Source organism: Tubulanus polymorphus, chromosome 1 (genome assembly GCF_964204645.1).
Source record: "Tubulanus polymorphus chromosome 1, tnTubPoly1.2, whole genome shotgun sequence".
Classification (NCBI taxonomy): domain Eukaryota; kingdom Metazoa; phylum Nemertea; class Palaeonemertea; order Tubulaniformes; family Tubulanidae; genus Tubulanus; species Tubulanus polymorphus.
The window spans coordinates 14709616-14726114 of NC_134025.1; the positions used below are offsets into that span (position 1 = coordinate 14709616).

The 16499-nt window shown below is 36.5% G+C and overlaps 1 protein-coding gene across 1 annotated transcript in view; it reads right to left on the reverse strand.

Moving 5' to 3' along the window:
- LOC141900300 (uncharacterized) overlaps positions 1 to 16499 on the reverse strand; it is a 231621-nt gene that overhangs the window by 29372 nt on the left and 185750 nt on the right. The window contains exons 13-15 of the mRNA XM_074787124.1: positions 10120 to 10294; positions 4066 to 4177; positions 3277 to 3427 (exon numbers count right to left, since the gene is read on the reverse strand). Of these exons, the coding sequence (XP_074643225.1) occupies positions 3277 to 3427; positions 4066 to 4177; positions 10120 to 10294 (438 nt within the window). The remainder of the gene's footprint in view (positions 1 to 3276; positions 3428 to 4065; positions 4178 to 10119; positions 10295 to 16499) is intronic.

The following is a 16499-nucleotide window of genomic DNA, read 5'->3' on the forward strand; positions in this document are numbered from 1 at the left end:
TGCTTTGGTATCCGTTTCCTTTGAAATCGCACCAGTTTCCATGGAAACGGATATCGATTTCCCGAAGCAAAGCTTTCGAATGCTAACAAATTTGTCCATATGGTATCTCTGTTGAACGGAACTTAATTTCTAGAGGACTTTTTTGTTCTTTGGGTTTACAACAACATTTTAATACTTTGAAAGTAAGCGATAAATGTAACTCTCTACTTTTTGGTGAAAGGGATTTCTCATTTGAAACAAATAGTACTCTTTTACTGACGGTTGCAAAATATTAACTAGGGGTCCAGGGACAATCTCTTAAAGAGCTAAGAGATTGGTGTTGTCTTACATCGTTACATGAAATGTTACACATGTTGACTGGGAATCGGAATGGTTTTATTGTAGAAGTGCAAGCTTTTGGATAGTTGTTATTTGAATATCGTAGTGTCTTAATGGAATCTATCATCATGTTGATAATTGCTAGGCCTAGATGACTTGAGTGACTTCAGGTGAAGAGAAGCGAACACGAAAATAGATAGGAGCCATGATTTTTCTTTTTAAAATAATAAAGACAAGCAAGAATAAGTTGCATTTCCTTCAAATGACAATCCACTACGATCATCCGATAAAGTTTATTGCCACCATAGACTACCACCCCCTGGCTCTTTGAAGAGACAGGGAACCAGTCTTCAATTCAATTCAGAATTTATTTTACAGAAAAGCGGTTTTAAGTTTTAGATATTTAAACTGAACAATATGAATGTTCATACAGAGATTTTTCAAATCGCCGCTAATGCAAGCGCCCAATGAAAGTAAAAGAAAATTAAAATTTTTTTTTTTAACGTGAAAGTAAATGTTTTATCGCAAAATTTTAATTGTGTCAATAAAGAATGAATTGTCGGCAGAACTATGCCGCGCATGAATACCAATTTCAAGACTGATCAAACACGCTCAACCAAGGTTGGTATGCGCTGCTGAAATAACAAAAACGATTAAACAAAATCATAAAACAATGAAAACGACAACCGATATAGCCAATATATGAAACGACCCTAGATTTTATTACTGCATTAAATGTGTGTAAATATCAGAGCCCAAGAAAGTTTCTAACGAAAGTTATCGACTCCCCAAGCAAGTTATCAATCCGTGTGATAGCAATATGGGCTTGCAAGCCTGAAAGCCCATGAAAACCAATGACCTTGTAACTCACCACAATCATAGAATATGTCAGCAGCTATGATTTTTTAATTGATTGTGATAGCAAAATATGCCTCACGTTACCAATTGAATACGGAAATACTAAGTCATTCTCTTATTTAACGCCCCCTGGTGACCATATGCAAAACCCAATGACCTCGAAACTCACCACACTCATAGACCATGTCATGAACTACAACCTTGCAATTGATCATGGTAACAAAAATATGCCTAGGAACCAATCTAATAAGGACTAAGTTATTGCACTATTCAACGCCCCTGGTGACCACATAGAATAACTAATGTCCTTAAAACTCACAACAATCATAGACAATGACATAAGCTACAACTCAAGTTATTGTTTTATTCATCGCCCCCTGGTGGCCATATACAAAAAACACTGACCTTGAAAGTCACCAAAATCATAGAACACTTTATGGGCTACCACTTTCTAATTGATTGTGATAACAAATTATGCTTAGGTATCAACATAATGTGGAAAAAGTTTTTCCCACCTACGAATGAGTACTGATGACACCAAGATGGCTGCCAATTGCGCCATAATTGGCTGATCAAAAATACCTGTCTCAGGTATAAAACATCCCTTTCCAAAGAATACCCATCACTACTTGCAATGAGAAATGGCAAACCAGTAGGAAGCTACAGGACTCAGAATTCGGGCCAAAATTAACATTTTTGGGCACTAAAAAGGTCATAGGACAGCCATCTTGAGTCCGATCTACCCAATTTTTCTTATGCTGATGGGCCCATGGAGGATTCAAATACATACCAATGATCAAGGTAATTTATCCGAGCATCTTCAAAATTTCCTTCAAAAAGTTCAAAAATGTGTAAAAAGTGCTGATTTTGGCGAACAACAATGGCTGCCAGTCGGCCATCTTAATTCTGAAAGCGCCAGTTTTTGGGCCGAAGATGTGTCTAGGGTATATACATGTGTCACCCAAATATCAAGACATTACATTGAAGCGTCTTCAAACTTCCCGAAATAACTGGATTCCGTCTATGGATGGACGGACGAAAGGACAACGGACGAAAAGTGAACGCAATAGCCCGCTGGGACTAAAGTTCCAAGTGGACTAAAAAACCATAAATTGTTGTATCAATTTCTAGCACCGTCATTATGTGATTTGTATGTTCATTTTCACTTTTGGACGTGCTGAAGCTTCTAACAAAACTCAGAATCTGCAGCGCATCCAGGGGTGAACATATTTGTTAATATTATGTCATATTCAAACTCATTGTGTCACCTTGTGACGAATGTGAGTTTTATTCAAATTTTGTATACAGAACTTAATGTATAGAAATTTCAAATGTTTAAAAAAGAAATAGTCATTACCTCTAGTCAGTGCTCATCAATAATTAATTTTTCCCTCTCAAACATGTCACTATGTTTTAGCTTGTGAGTCCTGATGGCTACAAGTTGTCTGACACCTAGCTATCACTTCAAACTCATGATTCAAATTTAGATCATCATTCACATTCCAGGATGCAATAAAGACTGTATATATATAGTTAAACTGCCTTGTTGTTCCTGATGGATGGAATCTGTACCGTTGGAGTGAATGCTAGTTCCTCAGACAGCCTGCCGACATAACGCAGAGCCAGTTTCACATAATGAAGATGAATAATAATGATCAATAGAATTACAAGGGTTCTTTTGCGAAAGAAGCAGAAACCCTAATGACCACTAACTATATGAGACTTTGTACCTTCTTCGATGAATAACTCTCTGTTTAGTGAATACAAATTGCTGCAATCGATGACAGATGCATTTTCTCTGAGTTGAGGGGTGTAACAATTTACAATTTAGTTGATATCAAATTGATCTACTCAATTCAATGCTCCTTCTTAATGTAACAGCGTTTAGGTTATTATCGAAGCAATCCTCTTTTTGACAGTGCATGGTCATCAGGTCAATAATAATAATAATAAAAGTAATAATAATAATCCAGAGAAAATAGATAGGGTTTTCTGTCAAAAAGTCCCAGAAAAACTTCTCACTCTTTCTTCAACCTAATTGTTTTTTATTTATACAGTAACCCAATGGTATGTTTAAAATAGTTCATAAATAAATCTTACTTTGAAAATGATATTTCTGGCAATAACAACAAGTTGAGAATAGCTGAACATAATGCAATTGGGCCCATCTGTCTGATCCAGCCTTGAAAGTGCTCTTTCTTTGGCAAAGTTATTTTCATATATAACAAACTCCATATGATCTGTGCATAAACTAAAGAAAAAAGAAAAAAAAAACAATGTGTTGTTCGTATATAAGTATGTACAAAACGGTATAGAACTTCTAAGCCCCAACTTATCATTAATCATAACATTGTAATAAGTGGTTTTGTAATGAGCAATTAAAATCATTTGTTTTACCATAACACAATCATGGATATATGTGTTCATCAGCCTGTTAAGGTATAATTAGATCAATGATGATGATACATACAATTTCTTTAGGTGTGGTAGCTTCTATTTTCTATGGTAAATTCTTCCCTAGCTAGTGGCTTATAAATGTCCCCTCCCCAGTAGAAACCGGGTGGGTTGATAAATGGTAATAAGTAATAAACCTTATCTAGTATATTCAAACAATATACATTACATATATACTTTCTTAGGACAAGTGGCAAAAGATATGGGCTTCATAGGGTCAAATCAAAAAAGGGTTGTGTATAGTTTTTAGCCATGGTCAACAGATCCATTGCTACACCATTTCACTTTGATCTGTTGTTAACAGTAGGACTAGAAGTAAATCTAAAAAATCTTCTTACACACTCTATATCCCAACAGGTATTTATCATTCTGTGATCATAGCCTGAAGCTAAGGCAAATAAAAAATAGAAGGTAATATAATCAAAGCCATCATACCAATCAGGTGCAAGTAACTGGTAGAGTTATGGGTTGTCTTTGACCAAAGTACCATTGATGTTGGAATATTCAGTATCAAACACAGGCCAATAGCCAAGTTATAAGCCATCAGCTGAAATTAAGACAGTTTAGTTTAGAGATTATAGAAATAAAGGTATATGAATTACAATACTAGCTGAAAAACTAGTTGCGTGTTTTACTAGTTGTATATGTGGTGTACAAAGAGAACCAGAAGCACCAGCATATAGCTGTCATTAGTTGCTCACTGACAACACATTTTTTTCTCGAAAACAATACCATGAATACAGCTGCAAAGCAGCGATAACGGGTTTCCTCCTAACTGGTTCAAATGTCACTCCGGGAAGCGTACAAATCGTACAGATTTCATCGAAATATTCTGATCAGTACTATTTCCAAGAAGCATAACCTAGGGATCAACAATATGCTGGATATGTGGATCCATAAGGGCTACCACGTAAAAAGTACTGATATATCAAGTCTAGTCAAAATGTTTTTCTGGATACCGAGGATATGGTGCTTTCGAAGTCCCCTGGTGGCAGTTGGATGAACTACTGTCCGTCGCACATGCTCTCCGTATGTGTATTGATTCAAAATTTCGTTAAGAATCGGTTGATCTACCATCATGCATCTTACTTAAGCATTATGTTTATGGACTTTGAAACAACTTTGAAACTGAACTTAACCATGTACACTCAATAAAAATTAATTGACTTCAATAGGCAGCTTCGCCATGCAAATCACAAATGAGGGAATAATAGGTCACAAAATTATTGCATTGTCGGGATTCGAACATGATGTGGCATCAGTGCGTCTTTGAAGCGATTAAGATAATGTTGAGTACATCCGCCAAATGGTAGTTATACTAGTGGTACAAAATGGCTGCTATTTGAATCACGGATAGATGAAACAGTCCGCGGCAAATGACAGATCCTGACAACACTCCAATTACTTGAATTGTGATGGAAAGACAAAATGGCGGATTTTTGATTTGGTGAATTGACGTATCTGGACTGATGCAAGTCCAAATCTGTGATTTACGGTTGAGTTGACGCTCAAGGTTGTCCAGTAATTTTTTGGCATTTCGGGATGTACTTTTATCGATTGAGTACAATTTCTCGCGACATTCTTGTTCGCTGTTTACCCACAGTAATTTTTTCTTTACGCGGGATTAATTCATAATAACTACACACAAATCTGAAATGGTCAGACGGAAAGTAATATTTCTGTCCTCCGAATTGAAAATTACGTTTATAAGCTGTTAGTAGTTGAATCTAAGAGTTACATTTCATAAAAAAAATTTGACTGGAGGGAAGGAAATAATAAAAATAATCAACAGAATAGGGTTTCTGCGAAAGCAGCCAAAGCGTTTCAGGAGGGTTTAGTTACATTTCAGACTTGATGTTAAAAAGTGTTCAACGCTGAAAAAATAATTGGACTGACAAGGGAATTCAAAATATTGACTACTCCCTTGAAAAGCTCTAAAAATAATAATGATAATTGACATTTATATAGGGCAGGTATCCGAACTAGAGTCTGTTCAAATGCGCTCCAAACTTGGTATTATTACCCCCAGCCTATAACTCTATTCCATGTATCAGTCATCTCCCCTGGGGAGAGGTAACATCCGAGCAGCTGCTAGGCGCTCAGGAGTCATCTATCAGACCAGGTACCCATTTACTCCTGGGTGGAGAGAGGCAATTGTGTCTTGCCCGAGGACACTACGGCAATGTACGGGGTTCGAACCCACGACCTGGCTTCCCAGAGCCGAACGCTCTAACCACTCAGCCACACCGCTCCACTCAAGACTCAAATTAAAATGATACAATGTGTATTTTATTGTGCAATTTCAAAAAAGTGTTTTGTACAAATGGATGCATAATATTAACCAGATGTAAAGATAGTTTAAGTGAAAATGATAGTGTAAATCCATTGTATTCCTTGAGAAATGTTTGAATAAATTAACTTTTTCAAAATGTTTCTGTTAAGTCATACTAGTCTGCAGCATCATCGAAAATATAAAACCAGGGGTTCAGGGGCCCTGTGCCAACCTAGAAAGCAGTCTGAAATGCCATTCAGCATCATTTTACAAATCACAGCTGTAAATCAATGTCCACCGTCACATTGAAGCTATTACGGCAAAATATTATTGACAAAGATGTAGAATATCTTCCTGTGATTATATAATGAGCCCTATTTGAACACAGGGATGAAAACAGAGGCGTTTAAAAAACCCAGGAAAATTTGAAATAAAGTATTAGAGGAAGCCCCTAAAGGGGGGTGTGGGAGCCCCCCCAAGAAAATTTTGAAATTTCAAGGTGTTTTTAGCGCATCTGAAGCCCATTTTCCAATGACAAAATGAGACTGCTGCCACGCGGTTGATCGTTCGTTGTTTATGTCTTGAGTACACAAAAAGGATGGCTCCGACGATATCCAAATCACTAGAACACGTTCATACTTAAATGAACTTAAAAATAACTCAATAAAAAAGAGTCACAAGGGGAGCCCCTATCTATAACTTTCCAATCTATCACTCAAGAATTAAAACAATGACTACTTTTATTGAGCATGTAGGCTATGCTTTCTTGGATGAATTGAAGCGTGTGACCGCAGATTCTAAATTTAGATTTCTCGCGCAGCGCAATTGCATGTATACATATTATTGATCTGCACAGTGGTTCTAGACAACATCGGTGTTTCGCAGTGATGTTGTAATAAAAGATTTCAGAGATCGTAGCACCGGTTTTATGATACGCTTTTACGGTCTGTTCTTTAAGTACGCTACGATCTAACATCAACTTGTCCCCAAGACCCTAACCCCCCTATCATTTTCTCAACGGATCTACATCGATCTCAAGAATGATAAAAATGGACCTCCAACCGTGGGAATCCTCGGAGGATTTTCATCCCTGTGAACATCGTAATATCATATTACGTTGAATATCATGAGAAGATGTATTGTTATAGTGATGGATGTATGATTATATCAGAAGCGGCAGGCATAAATAGAAACGATAACTAGATTGGATTATTCGGTCAAAATTGTGGATGTATACACGATGTGGAAGTCTGATATAAAAGTAAAACCCTGGCATGGGATGGGTCATTATAAAAATGTGTAAACAATATAATTTCAATATTCAAATGTTTTAGAAAATATGTTCGATATTAGGGGTACGCGTTTCATGAGAACAATCCCGATTAGCATAGCTGTCATATGCTCCACGTCCTCTGATGGCATGTGTATCTGGTGACAATTCAATTCTTTATTATATTACATATAAAATTCCCAAATTAAATAAATTTAAAAATTCCAAAATAAGAAAATACAACATACAAAACATATGCGTAATTCATACAGAATAAAATAAACAAGTTTTTCAAATGACAGATGTCTACTTTAACCCAGACTCACGAGGATATCGAGTGGCAGCAAAACCAAGGGCTAGGCCACACGATATGCTCCAAAGCCATGATGAAGCAGACATCAGAAGAGCTCTTTCCTCAACCATGGAGGCAATGAAGTAAATGAAGTCGGTTGCAAGTTATCGTTATTGACAATTTTCAATGAAAAATTAAACCACTATTTACAGTCGAAAACCTGTATCACCTAGCCAATTGCTGAACCTCATAATTCCCCAAATTTCTTAATACGTCGATTTCAAAATTGCAATCCCACATTAGCTTATCCCAAAAATTCTACATTCTTTCGCAGGCGTAAAATAATTTATCAAAAATAACTTTCTTGTTTGGTATTTTCTTTCTCTTATGAGATTTTCAATAAATTCTAAAAATCTATAGGTCTAATGAAAAATATCTTCATTACTTGTGTCAACTAATTAGAATTTTGTCATTGTTAGCATTCGAGTGTCGCTCCAAAAAGAATGCTGTAGCCCATTTTTGTAGTAACATATTCGAATTAGCCGTTTTCATCCAGCTTTGTAGCAGGATTTCCAGGTTAACCCATAAGCACTCAAGCAGCCCGTATCGGCCCTGCCTATTTCTCCTCAAGCCGCCCGAATCCGCCCCGGCAATTTTTTCATATGCTGCACAAAAACGGTGTAGTGGGATTCGAACCCAATAGCTTATGATAAACTACACACCTAAGTCGTCGAAACACCGAACAGAAATCAACATCCTCGTATTTCAATTTCTTGAGTATTTCGAGGTTGACCATGACACATCTGAGCACTCACTTCAAATCCAAGTTAGTTAGCGTGAATTTTGGGGGGCAAAAGGGCACGATTTTGGTGGCACACCTGATCAGATTTTATATCTTATGAAAGCCTTGACTATTTACTACAAATTAACACTAACTTGTAATGCATTGAAATAAACAGCAAATGAGCTATTCGGTATCGTGATTAACTTAGATTTTACCTTTAATTTTCTGAGGAGTAATTGACACTACATAGTGAAATTCCTGAGTGCTAATGGATTAAACTAATTCATATTGAATTGAGTGTGCGTTTGTGAAACAGGCATTGAAAATTAATCCCAAAATTTTAATTTGAATCTCTGCAGCAAATGCAATCATGGAGGAGACATTACTTTTTAGCTTTTTGAAGCTAATATCTTGGGTTCTGATTTGCGTGAAAAAATCACCTATTAGTTCAATGAGGCCCTTTTATTCATTTCGACTTGCAGAAAACTAGGCCTTATTCTCCCAGTTCAAAATAAACTGTGAGATAGTTCAGAATAAAGATGCTAAAAGGGTTTGCCAAGATTTCTTCCTGACATTTGCATGGGGAACACATGCAATTTCACAAGCAGCCCTAACATTGTTATGAGCCCATCTGATTATAAAAGCTTAGAACCAACGATTAGGTTATTAACTATGCAGTTTAATTTTTATTATCATAGGAATATATTATGTACGATCTAAACTGTGCATTCAGTAAGTAAAATCTAGTGTAAATAAAATATCAGGTCCAATGTTAATAAATTCTGACAATGTGGCTTGGTTAGATACATGTATCAATCAAATATCAAGAAAATTCATTTAAGTGTCTTCAAAATTTCTAAAAATAATTGGATTCCGTCTACTGAGACTGACAAATGATCAATCAAAGTGATAAAGGGGAGAAAATAGCCGCAATATATAAAGCTTAAAAGTTTATTCAAAATTTAAGTATTTTGGGTAGTTCTTCTGTCTAAAATGACATGTCAAATAAATACACAGTACATGTGTGTATGTATATAAATATATATGTACATGAAAAAAGACTAGAACCCTGTTATCATACTGACTCATCTAAGCCTCATAACAAATTATAGTTCCTTTTGTCCCTTGTCTTGATAAAATCAAACCTACTTCTCGCCAATTGAATATCGATCTAATTTTCAAGTATAAAAATCAAATTTCCAATTATTGCTCTAATAACAATCTGAACCCTAATGTCCATAGCGGAGTTGATAGAATTAATTGTTCCGATTGTGACCTTTTTTATATCGGGGAAACTGGGGAGGAATCTTAAGGAACATACACAGGATGTATGGGGTTAAATCAGAAAATGGGGTAGTCTTCATTCTGGAAAAACCGCATATTATTTTGATTTGCCTAGAGCCAATATCATTTTTCCTAACAGTAATCTAACTAAAAGAAACATAGTTAAATCTGCTTTGATTATCACTCATTCCGACCACTCTGTCAACCTTAACAAAGATTTCAGCTCAGCCCCCATTATAATCTCGTTTCTGAATCCCCATAACTTAAGGTGCAGTGGTTCATGTCTTATTTCATGTACATATATATTCATATACATATACTGTATTTATTTGGCAAGTCATTTTAGACTGAGGAAGGGTGGTAGCAACAATCCAAAATATCTCTAATTTTAAGGTGAACGTTTTAGATTTCATATATTGTGAGATTTTTACTCACTGTCTTATCACATATATTGTGGTTTTTTTTATTTACATTATTCGAATTTCGATGCCAGACAAAAATATGGTCCAAGCCATAAACTGATTTTCAGCTGAAAACTGAATAGAATGGCTCACTGGGATCGCTCCCCATATGAAGTTTAAGCTTACCTGCTTACTTGACAAATATTCTGAGGTTTCTAACGCAATGATTTTGGTAACCAACATCGCAAGTGGAAAAACTGACGCAAATGCAAGTATTCCGTAGAACATAATTGGCTTACAAATATGTATGCACAATAAAATGACTTCTTGTTTAGTTGATATCTTCTGAGCTCCATGTAATCTAGCCGAAAAAAAAGCAAAAAAACCATATCAACATCACCTGCCATAACACTTCTAACCCCTTACATATATTATTTCATCACAGTTTCAACTAGAGGCCCACGGGCCTTGTAAAAATCAAAGCGTCAGGTAAAGTACTTTTGCATAGATGATATTAGGATTCTTTATTTTGTATTTGTTTGACATTATTTTTTTGATATCTCTCATACAAACATACTTAAGAGAGAGCTCCTGTCAGAATAGTACGAACATTTTGCTTTGACCCACTCCCCGTACAAAGTTCTACATTCGTTTACCCTTCCCCAAAATCTGTATGTACTATTTGAAAGCTCTATTATAAAATTTACCCCGAACACACGCATCGGCAGCCCCCAGAGCCATTCCGAGAGGCTGCGTTTGGGCTTTCCTATCTGCCAGTAACCTATCTGTGGTATGGAACCATTCTGAAAAACTGCGCAATGGGCCTGTCCCCCTTCAAGAACCATTCTGAGACCCTGCGTACGGGCCGGCAACATGGTCAGAACATATCGCTAAGTACAATCATATTAATTTTGATCCAAAGATTACGTGTGATGAATGTCTTAACCAATGTTATCAAAGATCACGTGTGATGAATGTCTTAACCAATGTTTTAAACAATGTGGCACAAATCAGTGTTGAGAGAACTGTGTCATGTACTGTTCTGATGCTGCGTTGTGTATCTTAAAACAGTCAGGTCAGTAAATGACTATAGAACTACTATAGAAGCATAGTACGGTACTTTACTGTTAGATGGAGAACGCATCTTTTTTAACCGAATTTTAGCCCGGGCTTAGAATGAATATTGTGACTCCCTCGGGCCACCAATCTGAAACATGTAACTTGATGACGGGAAAAACTGGTATTAAGCTTCAGTAAAAGGACGTTTCAATACATGCATTAATTTCCCTATAATGTGTCGTGGTAAATACCGTCCGTTCTGCTTTATAGTATAGATTAAGATTAAACTTTTTGAAAAACCAGCACAGATGCCTATTCTAATCACATGTAATTAAAAAATTCAGTGCTTCTTAGTTTGATGTCCCTATTTTCATCGCGCACATGGTTAAAATTATTGTTTACATTGAACGTCTTCAACAGCTGGTACAACCGCACCCACGTCTGTCAATCATCTTAATTGATTCATATACTGAAATGCTCGCTATGAAAAAACTGCGGTGAATCGATCTGGAATTTTTCAGTAGAATCTCAGACACTAGGTACCTTTCTTTAAAGGTTTATTTGTTGTATGTCATTAACAATCAGTGATATAATACTTTATTCATAACTTTGAAGCTGCGCGCCGGCAGCGAACGCTCAAGCAAGGTCAGTCATGTAGGCCAACGATAACACAAATTAACAGACCACGGTTTCACCAGTTAAGAGCGTCTCTCCACATAAATTAGAGGGATTGTAATGGACCATTTGTTGACACTAACCTTTAATAAACTTCATATGGATACAATCAAGATAATTCCACCCTGTAATTCCACTATTCAACGATCGACGCGCAGCTTAAACATGGCGCCGCCATTCAATACGCTAGTCACGATGTATCTCTACACACATCAAAATCACACTTGAATTACAAGTGTTGACTTATGAGGAACGATCGAAATCTAGCAATTTGATTGGGAAAATAGCAGCACTATAGTTGAAAAAAGTCAATAAACCACCTGCAACTGTCTAATCATTTAAAAGCTTTGCCTTCACATGGACATATTTCCGCCTTATCACAGGTGCTGCTGCCGTGATTTGCCCAGTCAACGATAAAAACTTTCCCACGGTCTTAATATCGGCATTTTCTAATAATTTAGAAAAATATTTTTAAAAAGCGAAATTTCACAATCTGCATTAATAAGATTAGAGTATTCTTTCGTTTGACAAATCTTCCTCTGAACTCCCACCAACAAGTTATAAGTGGCTACACGAAAATGACGTCAATGACTCACTACCGTCTTATAACCATTAAACATCCTCACCCATTCAGTGCAGTGTATAACTTTGTGATGAACTTAGCTAGTTAGTACACAGCGTTATATTGATAGTGAAACTAACAAAACACCCTGCCATGGTATAGTGCACACTAGAGCAGTATGCCCATCAATCAACACAATGGGGTGGAATCTTTGAAGATTATCTCCAGCATTTTGGGTATTAGTTAGTCAATTCTGAAAGGGTTAAGTAAGTATAAATTGCCCATGGACAAAGTGTTGTTTACCTTGAAAGCTAGAGGTTGTTTGGGGTAAGGGCATTGCTTGAAAAATCTTTTTAATTCGTGACTTCAAAGTTCTACAAGTTTAAATATTGTATTTTATCTTTCTTAAAGGATTATTTTGTAGTCAAATAAGACCAGATATACATTTGTTTACGGTCTATATTCAAAATTTGTAGGGTACAGGTAGGCATGGAAACTATTTTATATTTTCAAAGAAATATTTTTCATAATATGAAAATAATATTCAAATAAAATTCATATGATGTCACACATCAGAGGGTGGCTGAATGTATGGCCGTGGAAGCTAAAATACCGGTGCAGTAAGAAATCGGCGTATTAGATCGTTTTAAATCCTGGAATTTACCACTACAATATTCAGACCTCGACCTATACCGACCTATAGTTTGCTGCTTAGTATTTTCAGGTCACAAGAAATTACAATTTATTACAAATTCTATCAAACAGAAAACACAGCGCTCATCTTCTGCTGATGAAATGTCAAACGCGCCAGCAAGCAGCGTTACAGTATCACTATAGTAGTGTATACTGTACGCGCGTGTGTTTGTGTGAGCAACAAACAGTCTAATCTAATGATTTCCGCGCGTACGTGGAGGCCTTGTGTAAGTGAATGTTCGCTTACACTTCAACGTCAATCAAATCAATCACCCGGCATTAAAATGAAACAATACCTATGGCGGATAATTATTACATTCTCACCAGTAATGAGCATTTAAAATTCGCATGTATCCGGCACCTAGTCCAATGAAACGTTCGCCATTCTATGGCTTTCCCATAATTATTTTAGTAGCGCCGGAATTCCCCATATATCCCAAAAACAGCCAATCACATTCGCTTGTAGAGACAACGCCCCCCAATCGAGGTCATTGCAATTTTATACGCGAGAGCTAAGAATTTTCCCGCCAAAAACAGTTTTTCATAGAATTTTAACAATGTTGACCTTGTCATCGACGGAGGTTCGCCATGTTTTCAATCGCATCGATTATACGTCGTTTAAGCTGAGAACCAATGAAACAAATGCTCACATAAAAAAAAAGTACCGCGATTTTACATGAATTGGCTCAATGCCTACTTCATATCGCTGACAAAGGTAAACCAATAAAAATCGTAGCTGTAAGTTTGTCGATTGTAGGACAGTAGAATCTAGTAAACAAAATGATTTTACGATGAATGAAACATTATTCAACGGATAACTGACGTAAATATTTGGCGCATACACACAGATTTTCAGTTGTAGATTACATAGATTGATAGTGTGGAGCCACTGACATGTGCATTTAACAATGCCGTTCATTACTAACAGTGGATCAGAAAGTTTATAAATGCTTAGTACAGTGTAGTTGTTAGCTTAGAGCTCGTTAAAAATTTCAAAAGCCACCAACGCAACTATTTCTTTTCACTTGGCCTTTCTTTGTTTTGCTGAAATTCCGTGATTCATTGCTTCTTTCATGCTAACGTTTTCGACAATATTCTATAGGTTTTAGATTACTTTAGTTTCATCAAAGAAATTCAAATTAATTCGAGATATGTAGGTCTCAATCTGTTCACGTCAAACAGTAAGGCAGTTCAACTGTTCAAAACTACAATATAGTTTAAACTGAATCTAAAAGTGGACCAAAGAATGTGACACTAGGTACATAAAACCGCGCCGAACGGAAGACTGCGGAAATCATAGGCACGATATGTTATCGTCACATTATCGACCTTAGCATCATGTGCAAGTCAGACACAGAGCTCAATATGCCAATAACCATGCAGAGGCAGGATCATTGCAAGCATGCTGCATCGAGAACTGGGATCAAATTCAATTATATACTACACAATATTGGTCCATCCACCTGCATGTGTTTTCAATGCAAATTAGTACTGTATAAAATTTTTTCGTCAAGATAACCCCAGATGTATGCATTATCACTTTTAGTTCAAATATTTTCAAATGCATCCTTTTTTCAACTTCATCCTTTTTTCAAAATATATTATCCTTTAAGAAAATCCATAGATTAATGGCTTCGTTGATTTTGGTGAGTAATACATGTTACTGAAGCGAGGGCGCTATTATCACAGCTCCACAGTAAAGTAAATATTGCGAACTACGCCTCGCATTAGTTCTTAACTTCAGAAGTGATGAACCAGTTTTCTGAAAACAAATCTAAGCTGCTTACCCGCATTAGAAGTGCTGGTTTTATGTCCTTGCCCAGGCCTCATATCATAACCAAATATACGTTGATATAATACAAGTTACGGCACACCTCAATGAGTACACTGTAAAAAGTATTTCCGTAAGTTAACGGCTTAAAGCCGTAATTTGACGTTGCAGCAGTGTTTCCGGAAATAAATCCGTATATACTGATTCACCGTTTAAGAACGGCATGGCTAGTCGACGGATTGAGAACCGTATTTCCGTCATTATACAGTACACTTTACGGCCCAGACCGGAAACAGATCCGTTTTATAACGGTAGAGATCCGTAAATAGACGTTTGTAAAACCGCTCCCAAACGGTGTGAAATCCTCAAATACTTGACCTGTAGAGAGTTCGTCCTTCCAGGGTTCGAACCTATATACTACTCAAGTTGCTGAAACCTGGCTCGAGTGACGGTGCTTGCCAATTACCACTGAACATGTATGCAGCAAGGGCAATCTTGTCTCAATCAAATCAGATACGAAAACATAAAAAAATGTAATAAAATGGAAATATATTTTCCAGGTGTTTCTACCCATTGAATTATATACATAAGATCACATTTCTCAATTGCACAATATCTTAATATTTGCACTCATTACTTGTCTCAAAAGATATGGTAAAAAAATCCATCAATATTTGGCTGAGGAAGATATCATTTGATTACTATCCACGACTTTAATTAAAGGTATATAATTATTTGATAGAGAAGAAATTGGCTCTTAACAAATTAATCTTTAAAACTATTATACATGGGATAAAATAAAGTAAAGCTTTGGCTACTTTGGTTTGAAACTTAGCACTAAAAAAAATCCAGCTTAAAGCATAATCAGCACCGACTATCCATCTGTACTGTTTGATTCAACAACATCAAATTCATTTTTCAAAATGTAATTATTCAGAAACACTATATTTGATCAAAATGAAGCAGATTGCTTTCCTTAATACATGTACACTGTATCAAGTTTTATGGTCTCATGTATGCCTTGAAAAATTAAGCAGATAACATAGAAAATATTCAAAGTATTTTAAGTACAACTCAATATAGCTGCTAGATTGGGTAAATAACTTTTTACATAATGGCAAAATACCATGAATGAAATATAAGATTCTATGATAGTTTAGAACCACCATTCTATAAACTTGATTGGTATTACATCTGTTGATGCCCAAGCTAGGCAGCCTTGGATTTAGTACATCCTCCTGGGTCGTATCGAACAATGAAACGCGTAATGAAATACTGGCTATTTGCACAGTTTCTTTTTACTTCTGGATAGTAGTTCAAACCGAAGTATCGGTACACGCATCCTCGCCTGCCAGGGGTCCTGTATCGCCCGCGAACTCGCTTCCACCCCCTGGACTCACGACGCGTGATTTCATTACTGGCGCTTTTGCACATGACGTCATGTATCAACTTGCGAAATAGTTCCTTGTTCGCCCAAAGTTCGCTGATTGGTCCATTTAACGGGAATTCCAACAGAAGCCTCATGACATTTGTTATCGGTACAACCGGATTCTGGTCGGCCATTTATATACCAACGACTCGCGAGGTGACATGAACCGTGATGATGTACTGCTTACTGTCGATCTTTACTGTAACAGAGAAAATGCAAAAAAGTACATGATCTTAAATTTAATTGCCACCCTGCGACAGTGATGGTCTTGGTGAAAGCATTGTCACTAACCCAAGGGCAGTTCTGGGTTAACTGCAAGATCCTGGGCATAGGTGTATAGGCCTACCTATTCTTCTTGTTCCCATTTTGACAGTGAA